Consider the following 14801-nt stretch of genomic DNA (forward strand, 5'->3'; position numbering starts at 1 on the left):
CCCAAGTAGTGCACTACAGTAGTTCCTATATAGGGAATTGGGTGCAATTGGGGATGCATTCAGAGCCAGATAGCTGCTATTTCAGCCTTCTGTTATATTACTTTCACAACATTCTCATTCTCTTGACATAGTTTCTGATAAGGAAAAATTAACCATGCAAAGTAGTGAAAGAAGGTAAAGATCAATCAATTTCATCAGAGGCAGAAATGGTCAAGGTACAGTAGTTTTAATACAACTGAATCTTGGCAACTCAGAACCCTAACTTGTGTGAGTGGTGGCCTTCAGCCAGCTGTGTGTGTGTGTGTGTGTGTGTGTGTGTGTGTGTGTGTGTGTGTGTGTGTGTGTGTGTGTGTGTGTGTGTGTGTGTGTGTGTGTGTGTGTGTGTGTGTGTGTGTGTGTGTGTGTGTGTGTGTGTGTGTGTGTGTGTGTGTGTGTGTGTGTGTGTGTATTTGCGTGTGTGGGGCAAAGTAGGCTCAAGATCTTACAGTACATAACACACTGGCTAATTTAGGTCACTGCTGGTCATGCTAATCGCATTTTCAATCTGTTATTGGTACAAACACACATGCACACACGATATTGGATTGGAGTGTGTGTAAGGAAGATATACTATAATTAAAACAATACTTTTTTTACCTTCAGGTTAAAGAGGATATTTGTAATAGTTCTAATTCCATTGTTCTGAGTTGCAATATCTCATGTTTGATTAAAACAAAGTCATGTGAATACTGCAAACAGGTCCCTTTCTGTCTGAAATGATTTCTAGCTTTAGGCATAAAGCTAAAATCTGACAACTTTACTTTCGTGTGCCAGCGCTCAGGAGAATATTGTACATGCAGTGACTCACCCACTCACTTTTTCAAGTGTTCAGGGCTGTGCTTAGATCTTTGTAAGGGGAAGGTGCTCAAAATGCCCCCCCCCCCCCCTCAAGAAAATCAACCTAAATCCCTAATACATTCAAACTGCATCTGTAGCCAAAATGTTTTAGTTTTTTTTAGCATAGGTCTATATATTGTATGCAACATCACTCATCACACACTGTAAGCAAGCTAGTGCCACTGACTCCTTCAGAGACATTTCATTGAGATCATGCACAAACATCTTTAGCACTGTGTGATCCTAAGTGCACATGTCTGCAAGTGTTCTAGCCCAGGGGAGCAGGTGTGGCTAAGCAGTGTCCTACTTTTCTCTTGCAAAGGTTGTCACAACATGCTTTAATAACCTCTGTTGTCAAGGATGTCAACAGAGTTTAGAGTTTAGGAGAGGCAAATAGAGATTTGTTTAACATATTTGTGTGAGCTAACATTATGTCTCTAATGCCACTTTTTCAGACATAGACAGACAAAGGACAATAGCTTCCACAAGGGTGGCTACTTTGAAGAATCTCAAATTAAAAATATATATTTTTATTTGTTCAACACTTTTTTGGTTACTACATGATTCCATATGTGTTATTTCATAGTTTTTGTGTCTTCATTATTATTCTACAATGTAGAAAATAGTAAAAATAAAGAAAACCCTTGAATGAGTAGGTGTGTCCAAACTTTTGACTTGTACTGTACATGAGAGCGACAAGAGCTTAGTACTTTATATTCTCATATAAACAAATAATAAAGGGATAATCAATGAGGGGCACTATGCGTTCTATGGAAAATAATGAATGAAGTGGAAGGTGTGTTCCACAACATGCTGCTGGAGTGCAACTGACTTTCCACCACAGAGTTACATTATTTTCCAGAAAATGCATAGAGCCCTGAGTTGATTATCCCTTTTATACTATAGCTATAATTGAACACATTTGCCACTAGAAATATGTGTTCATTTGCCAGTAGAAAGGTGTTCAACATCCACTGAAGTAGTTAGCAAGTTTACTAGATAGCTACAGTACTAGTAGTAACTGTGGTAGCCATGGTAACCAAACAAACAGATTTGCTAGTTTAGCTAACAAAACCATCAGACCTAGCTTGCTATTTATGAAAATCAATTTCAATTCGACTGCTTTCAAGAGCATCTCAAACAAAACATGTACAAATTATCTATAGCCATTGAATTCTAGCTGCAAATATACTGTGCATTATAGGGAAATGATGCACGCTCTTGAATGCCCTTCAAGCCAATCAGAAAAGAGTATTCAACAATGCCATGGTATAAACAAGATTATAAACCTGATGGTTCAAGTCCTGAATGCTGATTGGCTGACAGCCGTGGTATATCAGACCGTATACCACGGGTATGACAAAACATGTATTTTAACTGCTCTAATTACGTTGGTAACCAGTTTTTAATAGCAATAAGGCACCTCGGGGGTTTGTGGTATATGGCGATATACCACGGCTAAAGGCTGTATCCAGGCACTCCGCTTTGTGTCGTGCTTAAGAACAGCACTTAGCCATAATATATTGGCTATATACCACACCCCCTCGTGCCTTATTGCGTAAATAAAATACTACATTGAGTTTCTATACTAATAGGCTGTCATTGTAAATTTGTTCTTAACTGACTTGCCTAGTTAAATAAAGGTTAAATAAAAATAAAATATAATAATAATAATAATACATTAATTGACAGAGGCTTTTCAGGACAATCAAGGACAAAAGTAGGCTACATAAAATCAAGTGTAGGTTGAATCAAATTATAGAGCAATACAATTAACCAATTAATTTAAGGGACAGAAGGGATAGAGAGTAGGACAGAATCAATCAAAGACCATTGGCTTTCTGAAAGAGGTGTTTTTTGTATTGTTTTTATGAGTGACTGTCTGCATTTTGGCAGCAGAAGGCAGCACTTGGGTGGGTGAAGATCCTGTAGTTGTTCACTTTGTAGGCCTAAATGGCTTATTTCTTTTGTACAAAGAGTACAGGAGCTTTTTCTTCCCAGTAGGCTGCTGTGTGTTAGATTGAGTTGTTTTCACCCCGGTGAAAGCACATGAGGTTCAATGTGAGAACCGCCTAGGCCCTAGGAGGTGGTGAGCAGCGAGCGCAGGATATCTCGCTCCGCTATTGGACAAAAGTAGGTCAACCGCGCCCACTAACGTGACCCATCATTCCATCCATCCTTTTCTAGGCTAAGGGTGAAGGGGTTTGGTCCGTGCGCTCAAAGCGTGACAGACGAAAAAGCACTCTATCAAAAAAGCACTCTATCAAAAAAAAGTGTTCTCATAGTTCCTCACTTGGAACATGACTACAGCGATTTTCATTTACTTCATGGTGCAATTAGTCCATCTATGTATGTATATGTCGGGAAAAAACGGTTGCCTAACTTTAGTGTAATTTGTCACGTGTTTCACATATGAGGACACATGGGAACAGTGGGTTCAAAACAGACGCACCTTTTACCTATTTTGAACAACGGCCAATATAGGCCTACATAATGTAATTATAGTGTACACACAAACTCGGATATTATACCAGTAGGCCTATTACTCTCTGTACACATGCATGTGATAAATAGCCCTACTTTGTCGGCTTTGACAGGATTTAAATGCAAGAAAGTATAGTTTGTAGGGCGTAGCACTAGGTCTATTCTAGTCTAGTAGGTAACCTCCATACAAATTCTTCTGGAAACGCGATGGGCTATATAGAAACAGTGTTGTTGATAAGCTATATATCCTCCTTCCGTCAATAAAATATCCTAATAGCTAGGGGACTAAGGTGTCTTGACTTCAGTCAGTGTCTCACACACACACACACACGAGAGAGAGAGAGCGATAGAGAGAGAGAGAGATAAAATGGGCGGTGTCTCAGGGTTTGACGTCACATATCTCGGTTTTCACATGGTATGAATGGGTGGACGGGACTATCTCTACCTTCTACTGACTACTACAGTAGAATAGCAGGTGGCACTGGAACCAGCTTTTCCCACTGGCTTTTATTTCTCGATATATCGGCACTTGTTGAGGTTGAAATCGACCTGTGATTTCGATAAAAAAAAAATCGATTCACTTGAACGTTTCGGATTTTGTATTAGCCCACCAGGACCAGGTTAAGTGTTTTTTGTTGACCGCTGAAGGAAGACGAGATGGATAAAATAGTGTCCAGACATCTCCCGGTGAATCCAAGGTTTCTACCTATGTCAAATCACTGGGTATTGAAGTCTCTACTGGAGAACCCCATGAAACTACCCCTCCTCCTCCAACAACATGAACAACAACATGAAGGTAAAAATAGCCTACGTTTATTTTATGCTGTTCTATTCTATTCCTTTCTATTCTAGAATATATAATTACTTATCTCAAACTTAAATTGTCTTTATTTTTATAGAGACAATTTGTTTATTTACGTTGTTTATTTATTGGAAAAGCTACTTGTATCTATGAACTCGCTTTGCTCCAGATAAATAGCGTAAATAATGCATTTTGAAATATTCTCTAAAGGCCTATAGCCAACATTAATTTTAATTGATAATGATTTGCTTCAGCGTCCTTACCTATCGAAATACAGGCATATGGATATAGTTCAAATAAAGTTACCATATACTTGTGTACCTGTCTGTATGTACCCAAACCGGCTCCACTATTAGTCACCTGACAGCACTTGACAAATTCATTAGCTAGCAATTAACTACCACACTTCTCCTTATTATTCCTACATGAATGTATTGTATTGTATAGCTAGCACAGTGATCAGTGATGTATGTTGATGCAATGGATTGATTGATTGAAAGTATGATCATTTTAGTGATAGTGATGTAGCAATAGATATTGTTATTGAAGTAACAGTTATCAAAGCAGGTTTCACTTCTGAATATCAGCTTTTTTTGCTCCTCAAAACCAGTTATCCAAACCAGTTAACCCTGAAGATGAGCTGCTGCATACCATAGAGGATACTTTAGTCTCCCAAATAACAGATACAATAAATAGATGCTGCACTTTCAATACTAGCATACAAGCCTCACGATTGTGCAGCACTTTATTATACTGTACTATTTCTGTAATCTAATTTCTGTACTGTAAAGTAAAGCGCTACCATTGTCTGTATAGATGAGCGTTGTTTTTTTTCGGTGTCTTGGTACTTACCCACCCACCCCCCAATGTTCTCTTTAGGATTTAAGAAGGAGAAAGAGAAGGAGAAGAAGTTGGATGAGGAGAGGAGTGCCCCACAGTCAGCCTTCCTGGGGCCCACGCTGTGGAACAAGACTCTCCCCTACGATGGAGACAACTTCCAGCTGGAGTACATGGATCTGGATGAGTTCCTGTCGGAAAACGGCCTCCCCTCTGAACTCGCCGCCTCCACCCACCCCAACCAGTACCAATCACAGTCCCAGCACCAGACGTCAATCATGTCACAAGCCCTGCCCTCGGTGATCGACCTTAGCAACCATGCCAGCGCATCAACGTCGGTACACACAAGCATGGGTGCACAGAACTGTCTCCCTAGCCTCGCCAGAGCAGGTGTGTAAAACACACACACACAGACACATCAACACACACAGGGAAAAAAGGATAACAACCACATACTCTGTTTGTCTGTACAGTGAACATCTGAAAGACACTTCTAGCTCATATAATACAATATCAACCACAGCTCAGGAAGAATAGAGTAGGACTACTTTATTAGGTTTCTTAGAAGAGGCCTCAAACCCAGAATGGAAAAGGTGTGAAATTCAGATATTGTGATGACGTGACCCGTTAGTGTGTGTGTGTGTGAGTGTGTGTTTCCTCTGTTTATGCCCCTAATCGAAAAGTTGCGGGTTCGAATCCTCGAGCCGACAAGGTGAAACATCTGCCGATGTGCCCTTGAGCAATGCACTTACCCCTAATTGCTCCAGGCTCACCGTTGATAATAGCAGACTCTGGCCGTGACCCCACTAGCTCAACTAATTAGTGTACTGTTCTGTTTTTTTTGTCACTAATTTTAAGCACTTCTGTTTTGATAGGCAGGTCTTAGACACTTCTGAAAAGCATAGATTGCCTTGTCATGATTTAAGTGAAATCTTCACCTTGGAGGTCAAATCTCTCACTTTACATCCCTTCAGGTAATTAGTGTAATGTTCTGTTCCAGATTCACTCATTTGAAGTACTTCTGTTCTGAGAGGCAGCTGTTGATTAGCAGGTTCTGAGAGGCAGCTGTTGACTAGCAGGTTCTGAGAGGCAGCTGTTGATTAGCAGGTTCTGAGAGGCAGCTGTTGATTAGCAGGTTCTGAGAGGCAGCTGTTGATTAGCAGGTTCTGAGAGGCAGCTGTTGATTAGCAGGTTCTGAGAGGCAGCTGTTGATTAGCAGGTTCTGAGAGGCAGCTGTTGATTAGCAGGTTGTGAGAGGCAGCTGTTGATTAGCAGGTTCTGAGAGGCAGCTGTTGACTAGCAGGTTCTGAGAGGCAGCTGTTGATTAGCAGGTTCTGAGAGGCAGCTGATGATTAGCAGGTTCTGAGAGGCAGCTGTTGATTAGCAGGTTCTGAGAGGCAGCTGTTGATTAGCAGGTTCTGAGAGGCAGCTGTTGATTAGCAGGTTCTGAGAGGCAGCTGTTGATTAGCAGGTTGTGAGAGGCAGCTGTTGATTAGCAGGTTCTGAGGGCCAGCTGTTGATTAGCAAGTTGTGAGAGGCAGCTGTTGATAAGCAGGTTCTGAGAGGCAGCTGTTGATTAACAGGTTCTGAGAGGCAGCTGTTGATTAACAGGTGCAATACACACACAGTTCTAATAAAGCATACTTTGCCTTCTCGTGATTTATGAAATCTTCACACTGGGGCTGGAAGTCAAATATTTCTGTACATCCCAGTACATCTGAGCTGAGCTACGTATAGATCTATCTACATTGCATTCGGAAAGTATTCAGACCCCTTCACTTTTTCCACATTTTGTTACGTTACAGCTTTATTCTGAAATTTATGAAATATGTTTTTTCTTATCAATCTACACACAATACCTCATAATGACAAAGTAAAAACAGGTTTTTACAATAATAATAAAAAAATATTTATTTACATATTTATTTGAACCTTTGCTATGAGACTCAAAATTGAGCTCAGGTACATCCTGTTTTCATTGATCATCCTTAAGATGTTTCTACAACTTGATTGGAGTCCACCTGTGGTAAATTCAATTGATTGGACATGATTTGGAAAGGCACACACCTATCTATATAAGGTCCCACAGTTTACAGTGCATGTCAGAACAAAAACCAAGCCATGAGGCCGAAGGAATTGTCCGTAGAGCTCAAAGACAGGATTGTGTCAAGGCACAGATCTGGGGAAGGGTACCAAAACGTTTATGCAGCAATGAATTTCCCAAGAGCAGTGGCCTCCATCATTCTTAAATGGACGAAGTTTGGAACCACCAAGACTCTTCCTAGATCTGGCCGCCCGGCCAAACTGAGCAATCGTGGAAGAAGGGCCTTGGTCAGGGAGGTGACCAAGAACCAGATGGTCACTCTGACGGAGCTCCAGAGTTCCTCTGTGGAGATGTGAGAACCTTCCAGAAGGACAACCATCTCTGCAGCACTCCACCAATCAGGCCTTTGTGGTAGAGTGGCCAGACGGAAGCCGCTCCTCAGTAAAAGGCACATGACAGCCCACTTGGAGTTTGCCAAAAGGCACCTAAAGGACTCTGAAACAAGATTCTCTGGTCTGATGAAACCAAGATTAAACTCTTTGGCCTGAATGCCAAGCCTCACATCTGGAGGGAACCAGGCAGTGCTCATCACCTGGCCAACACCATCCCAACGGTGAAACATGGTGGTGGCAGCGTCATGCTGTGGGGATGTTTTTTAGCGGCAGGGACCGGGAGACTTGTCAGGATTGAGGGAAAGATGAGCAGAGAAAGGTACAGAGAGATCCTTGATGAAAACTGTCTCCAGAGCACTCAGGACCTCAGACTGGGGCGAAGGTTCAACTTCCAACAGGACAACGACCCTAAGCACACAGCCAAGACAACGCAAGAGTGGTCACTGAATGTCCTTGAGTGGCCCAGCCAGAGCCCGGACTTGAACTCGATCGAACATCTCTGGAGAGACCTGAAAATAGCTGTGCAGCTACGCTCCCCATCCAACCTGACAGAGTTTGAGAAGATCTGCAGAGAAGAATGGGAGAAACTCCCCAAATACCGGTGTGCCAAGCTTGTAGCGTCCCATGAAGACTCAAGGCTGTAATCGCTGTCAAAGGTGCTTCAACGAAGTATTGAGTAAAGGGTCTGACTACTTAAGTAAATGTGATATTTCTGTTTTTTTTTTATTATTAATGTGCAAAAATGTCTTAAAACCTGTTTTTGGTTCGTCATTATGGGGTATTGTGTAGATTGATGAGGGGAAAAAACTATTCAATCCATTTTAGAATAAGGCTGTAACATAACAAGTTTTATGAATGCACTGTATATGTCTCAGGCAGCATCAGTGTAATTCATCTCGTCCGCCAGCTGTCTCTCTCTCACTCTCTCTCTGGTAGCAATTGAGCCTGGGGACGAGGTTAGTTAGGTAAGTATTTAAGCCTTGGACAAATAAGCCCTGTCCGAGCCAGAACAGCCCATAGGGACAGGGGCCTGTCTCCTGTTTCTGTAGTGTGAGGCAGCTTGATGTACAAGCAAACCCCCTGGACAGGTCACTAGTTAGAGTGTGAAGGCTATAAGGTTCTCTATACAACTATTCTACCTCGGCTCAGGTTAGGGAAGGACCTAGTCGTCACATCAGGTTCAGATTGAGGTTGAGATGTCATTTGAACACTGAAAAGGAGCAGGGGCCTCTGGCACTATCGCTTTCGCCCATCTCACACCAGCTGGCCTCCAGCCTCAGGCTCACTCAATGCAAATATATACTTACATGCGTAATGCTTGTATAAGGACAGTGGTCAGAGGCATATGAATAGACTTATAATATAAATTATGTCCACATAACCGTTTTCGAACCAGTGTGTTTCTGTCCAGTAGTTGGTTCAGAGTTTATTCTGCATGGGAATTGGAGGGGGAAGATGAGGGGTGAGTATGTAGGTACTCACAGGGGTACTAGAGGTTTCACAGACTGGCAAACTTTGGTTTAGGTTGTGTGTTAGCTTTGTGTCTTGTGCCCCCCAGTGGCTGCAGTTTGCCACTACTACTGGATACATTACAATAACAATGTGACTATTCATGGTGCAAGGAATAAAAACGCACTACCTTCACCTTGTCACATTGATTTTGCTCAAGTTTAACTTTTATCATGAATGTCTTCAGAATAGTGCACCAAACCACCAAACCCCCCCCCCCCCCCCCAAAATATGTAGTGGTAATTTCTCTAATTCTATCAAACACATTTCTATAACCTACTTCCATGTATCTAACGTCCTTCTGTCCTGCTACTCTCCCTCACCAGCCCTGCCATCCAGAAACACTCCCAGCCCCATCGACCCAGAGTCCATCCAGGTGCCGGTGAGCTATGTGCCTGACCCTGCTGACTTGGTTTTGTCCAGCGTACCGGGACAGGAGATGTTCGACCCCCGCAAACGCAAGTTCACCCCCGAGGAGCTCAAACCACAGCCCATGTTCAAGAAGGCCTGCAAGGTGTTATTGCCAGATGACATGAAGGTATGTGTGTGTGTCTCTCTGTATGTGCGTGTGTGTGTGTCTCTGTGTGTGTGTCACGTCTCCTAATCTATAAGATTATTTTGCGCTGTGTTATCCCTGATTATGAAACAGGTAGATCCTAATCTAATAGATTGTTTTGCGCTGTGTTATCCCTGATTATGAAACAAGTAGATCCTAATCTATTAGATTATTTTGAGCTGTGTTATCCCTGATTATGAAACAGGTAGATCCTAATCTAATAGATTGTTTTGCGCTGTGTTATCCCTGATTATGAAACAGGTAGATCCTAATCTATCAGATTATTTTGAGCTGTGTTATCCCTGATTATGAAACAGGTAGATCATCTTCTGTTATTGATGAATAGATGATTCATAAATAATAATCACAGTGAGTGAATGGCATGTAGTTAGTGTAGTAGACCATAGTGTGTATTAGATGATAGTGTATAGTTAGTGTAGTAGACTATAGTGTGTAGTAGAGTATAGTGTGTAGTAGAGTATAGTGTGTAGTAGAGTATAGTGTGTAGTAGAGTATAGTGTGTAGTTAGTGTAGTAGACTATAGTGTGTAGTAGACTATAGTGTGTAGTAGACTATAGTGTGTAGTAGACTATAGTGTGTAGTTAGTGTAGTAGACTATAGTGTGTAGTAGACTATAGTGTGTAGTAGAGTATAGTGTGTAGTAGACTATAGTGTGTAGTAGACTATAGCGTGTAGTAGACTATAGTGTGTAGTAGACTATAGCGTGTAGTAGACTATAGTGTGTAGTAGACTATAGTGTGTAGTTAGTGTAGTAGACTATAGTGTGTAGTAGAGTATAGTGTGTAGTAGACCATAGCGTGTAGTAGACCATAGCGTGTAGTAGACTATAGTGTGTAGTAGACTATAGTGTGTAGTAGACTATAGTGTGTAGTTAGTGTAGTAGACTATAGTGTGTAGTAGACTATAGTGTGTAGTAGACTATAGTGTGTAGTAGACTATAGTGTGTAGTAGACTATAGCGTGTAGTAGAGTATAGTGTGTTGTAGACTATAGTGTGTAGTAGAGTATAGTGTGTAGTAGAGTATAGTGTGTAGTTAGTGTAGTAGACTATAGTGTGTAGTAGAGTATAGTGTGTAGTAGACTATAGTGTCTAGTAGAGTATAGTGTGTAGTAGACTATAGTGTGTAGTAGAGTATAGTGTGTAGTAGAGTATAGTGTGTAGTTAGTGTAGTAGACTATAGTGTGTAGTAGACTATAGTGTGTAGTAGACTATAGTGTGTAGTTAGTGTAGTAGACTATTGTGTGTAGTAGACTATAGTGTGTAGTAGACTATAGTGTGTAGTAGACTATAGCGTGTAGTAGACCATAGCGTGTAGTAGACCATAGCGTGTAGTAGACTATAGCGTGTAGTAGACCATAGCGTGTAGTAGACCATAGCGTGTAGTAGACTATAGCGTGTAGTAGACCATAGCGTGTAGTAGACCATAGCGTGTAGTAGACTATAGTGTGTAGTAGAGCATAGCGTGTAGTAGACCATAGCGTGTACACACAGAGCCATCAACTCTGTTTTTTTTACCACCACGCTGCTTTATCTCTCTCTCTCTCTCTCTCTCTTTCTCTCTCTTTCTCTCTCGCTCTCTCTCTCTCTCTCTCTCTTCTCACTAGCTGTTTCCATCAGCTCTCATCTGACCCTGACCCTATTTGCACCCTTCCCATTGGTCAGATCTGACCTAAGGGGTGTGGTCCAGATAAGAGGCTTAGCTGGTCTTGTGTTCATCCCAAGAACACCCTGTGTGATTAATCTCTCTCTCTCTCTCTCTCTCTCTTTCTCTCTCTCTCTCTCTCTCTCTCTCTCTCTCTCTCTCTCTCTCTCTCTCCCGCTCTCTCTCTCCCGCTCTTTCTCTCCCTGTCCGACTAAAGGGATTTGCCTTTTTATTTATTCACATAAAGGTGTATCCTTGCATGGCTTTAGTCCAGTAATGAATTGACTGAAAGCTGCTTGTGTAGCCATACAAAGGTTATGGGAAAACTCCTCTAGCTGCCAGACCGAGAGGAGGGGTAATTTTCTAATGGGAGAGATCTGACAGTTAACATATGGGTGTGTTTGATATTTTACTTTGGTTTTGGACATTTGTAGTTTAGGCACCTGTTTTCAACACAGAAATAAGTCAATGAAAAGTTGTCTAAAGCTACCAGTCCAGTTAACATGATTATTTCAAATATGTGATTATTTTTTAAATAATCATTTTGCTCATTGGTAGTGTATAATTAAGTAATAAGGCCCCGGGGGTGTGGTATATGGCCAATATACCACGGCCTCAGGGCTGATCTTCGTAGCGGCGCAACGAGGATAAACTGGTTACCAATGCAATTAGAGCAGTAAAATTAAATGTTTTGTCATACCCGTGGTATACGATCTGATAAGCCATGGCTGTCAACCAATCAGCATTCAGGGCTCGAACCACCCAGTGTATAATTAAGTACATTTCCCCTCTTTTAATACCCACTCTCTTCCCTTGCACCTCTCGAGCAGGATGACAGGTATTGGGTGAGGCGTAAGAAGAACAACGTGGCTGCCAAGAGGTCACGTGATGCCCGTCGACTCAAAGAAAACCAGATCGCCATCCGAGCGGGTTTCCTGGAGAAGGAGAACTCCGCCCTGAAAATGGAGGTGGCTGATCTGAGGAGAGAGCTTGGGCGCACAAAGAACATTGTGGCCGAGTACCAGGCCACACAGGGCCCTCTGTAATGGGACTGAGACAGAATACACTCACAAACATGAAGAATACACACACACACGCACGCACACATACACACACCCGGCCCTGTTGCCCAGGTCCTCATTCATCCCTGAACACCCCCTGAGCATGAGGCTGAGAGGCTGAGCTTACATCTGTCTGAGGCCACCACCCAATCCATGTCCTCCCTGCCCGAAAACTGCCCCCACACACAACCTAGGAACTGCCTCCTACCATCTCACAACTCGTATCAAGAGATTGAAGGACAAAATGATTTCAGTAGCACATTTCTACTCATTTTCTATACCATATATTTCATCCTCATCCATGTCTCTCTGTGATTGGCCCTTGTGAGGGAAAGCGGGTAGCTTTCTGTACTGTCTATGAGTAAGAAACGGAATGTGTTTATTTTATTTCCGATCTGTGTGTGTTTTTAATTTGGTTATTTTCTTTCTGATGTAGTGTATCTGTCCACACATGGCTTTTGTGTTATTTTCCACATTTTTCATGGCTTTTACTGTGGTGTTTTATTTTCTTATGAATATGTATGTTGAATCGTATGTTACCTACCCTCCTCCCACTCCCTCTTGATCCATAACGTCTGCTATTGTCTGTGAATGATCTTGTGTTAATGGTTTCTTCGGTTTTCTATGGTTTCCATACTGTAAATGTCAGTTGAGACGTCTCCCCTGACGTTACCTGTCCCACTTTATCCACCTCTCTCCCCATCAGATATAAGCTGTTTGTAATGTGTAAACAATCACTGCACTGCTCATACTTTAAAACCTCTCCCAAGCCTACATACCGCTAGCCTGGGTATCCTACTGTTTCTGTATCAAGCAATGCTACGTTGTTGCCTTAGTGAGTCAACAACATTTTAGATAAAGCAGAGACAGACCGGCCGCCAGGCTATTATGATGTCAGCTTCATCATTCTCATGTTCTTCTTATAGCAGTGTTATGTATAACAAAGGTTTGTTTCTAGTTCCTTGTCACCAGATCACTCTGTTGTACAGAACAAGTTTGGGAGGCTAAAGCAATAAGGCAGTATAAGCTCTTGGTCTCCGCTCTACCAAGCCTACTGTCACAGACACGCATGAAACTGCCCTCTTTATTTCAGCACGTGAACAATTTGTAATTGCTTTTATTAGTTGATATTATGATATTTATGTCTTTACATCAAATCAGGCATGTTTCTATTTGTTGTTCAAGCATTCAAATGTGAACATTATCAGCATCTGTGCAGTAGGCAATAGTTTTTATTGTGTTATTTTTATTTTCTCAAGCATGACTTCTCTGTGTCAGGTTCTTGTCTACAGAGGTACGGTGTCCATATTAGGACTGCCTCTCAGTCCTGCCGAGATTGAAAGAATTCCTGCTGAGAATGAGGCTGTCCTAATATTAACACCGTACAGATGCTCTCCCCATGACCCAATGAGAGATGAATGTAACAGATGTACTACTGTATATAACAAATTAACACAGCTTACGTTGGGCAAATGAATGGTGTTGCCTATACAGTACTGTGGAATATACCCACATCACTTTAAATATCTCTTTACTACAGACCAAAAGATTACAGTATAGAAAGGATATGTTAATATATTAAAGCTTTTGTTGTTTATACAAAGATATTCTTGTTTTTGTACAGTATTTTTTTTCCTACATATATCTCCTGTGTATTTAAAAAAACTATGTATATTCAGAACTTGTTCACTTCTACCGATGCTGTTCCTCAGATACTTTGCATGGGCATTACTAAAGACAACATTACAAATCAAACTGACAAGCTGTTTTACCAACCATATGAAAGTATAGTCAGTCTCACCCTTTTACCCCTCCCGCCCACCACAGACAATCTCAAAACGCTTTGCTGTTTTCGTTTTTTTAAAAGTTTTGTATGTTTTGTTGCGTTGTTTATTTGGTTTGCAGAAGCAGAAACTCTGTAGTCTAAGAGGAAGATTGATATTGGCATTCCTTTTTAAATTCTTATTTGTATTGTATGTAGTTTTGGCAGAGAAGAAAGTCAAATCCCAAAAACAAGGACTTATGTTATGTCTCTTCTTAATTTGTCCCCTTCGTGTGATTATTCCTACTTTCCTCTTGGTGTAGGGTTCACTAGACAGAATACTTATATGCTGATATGTTAAAATCTGTGTTTTTCCAAATATTTCTCTCTTGTCTTTTGTTTGTTTTTCATGATCAAAATAAAACTGTTGAAATCATCTGCTAGTTATGTGGTCTTTCTGATGATAAAACAAGGGGGGGTTTATTTTTATTTTATTTCACCTTTATTTAACCAGGTAGGCTAGCAGAGAACAAGTTGTCATTTACAACTGCGACCTTGCCAAGAATAAAGCAAAGCACACATACAACAAACATACAGTCAATAATACAATACAAAAAGTCTATATAGAGTGTGTGCAAATGAGGTAGGATAAGAGAGGTAAGGCAATAAATAGGCCATGGTGGCGAAGTAATTACAATATAACAATTAAACACTGGAATGGTAGAATGTGCAGAAGATGAATGTGCAAGTAGAGATACTGGGGTGCAAAGGAGCAAGATGAATAAATAAATACAGCATGGGGATGAGGTAGTTGG

At 41.3% G+C, this 14801-nt stretch overlaps 1 protein-coding gene across 1 annotated transcript; it reads left to right on the plus strand.

Moving 5' to 3' along the window:
- The first annotated feature begins 3758 nt into the window (after positions 1-3758).
- Positions 3759-14422, plus strand: LOC106589861 (hepatic leukemia factor). Its single transcript, XM_014180265.3, has 4 exons — positions 3759-4156; positions 5042-5389; positions 9271-9482; positions 11994-14422. The coding sequence occupies exons 1-4, from the start codon at positions 4018-4020 to the stop codon at positions 12207-12209; spliced, it is 915 nt and encodes a 304-aa protein (XP_014035740.1). The 5' UTR covers positions 3759-4017; the 3' UTR covers positions 12210-14422.
- The last annotated feature ends 379 nt before the right edge of the window (positions 14423-14801 follow it).

Source organism: Salmo salar, chromosome 28 (genome assembly GCF_965601325.2).
Source record: "Salmo salar chromosome 28, fSalSal1, whole genome shotgun sequence".
Taxonomy (NCBI): Eukaryota; Metazoa; Chordata; class Actinopteri; order Salmoniformes; family Salmonidae; genus Salmo; species Salmo salar.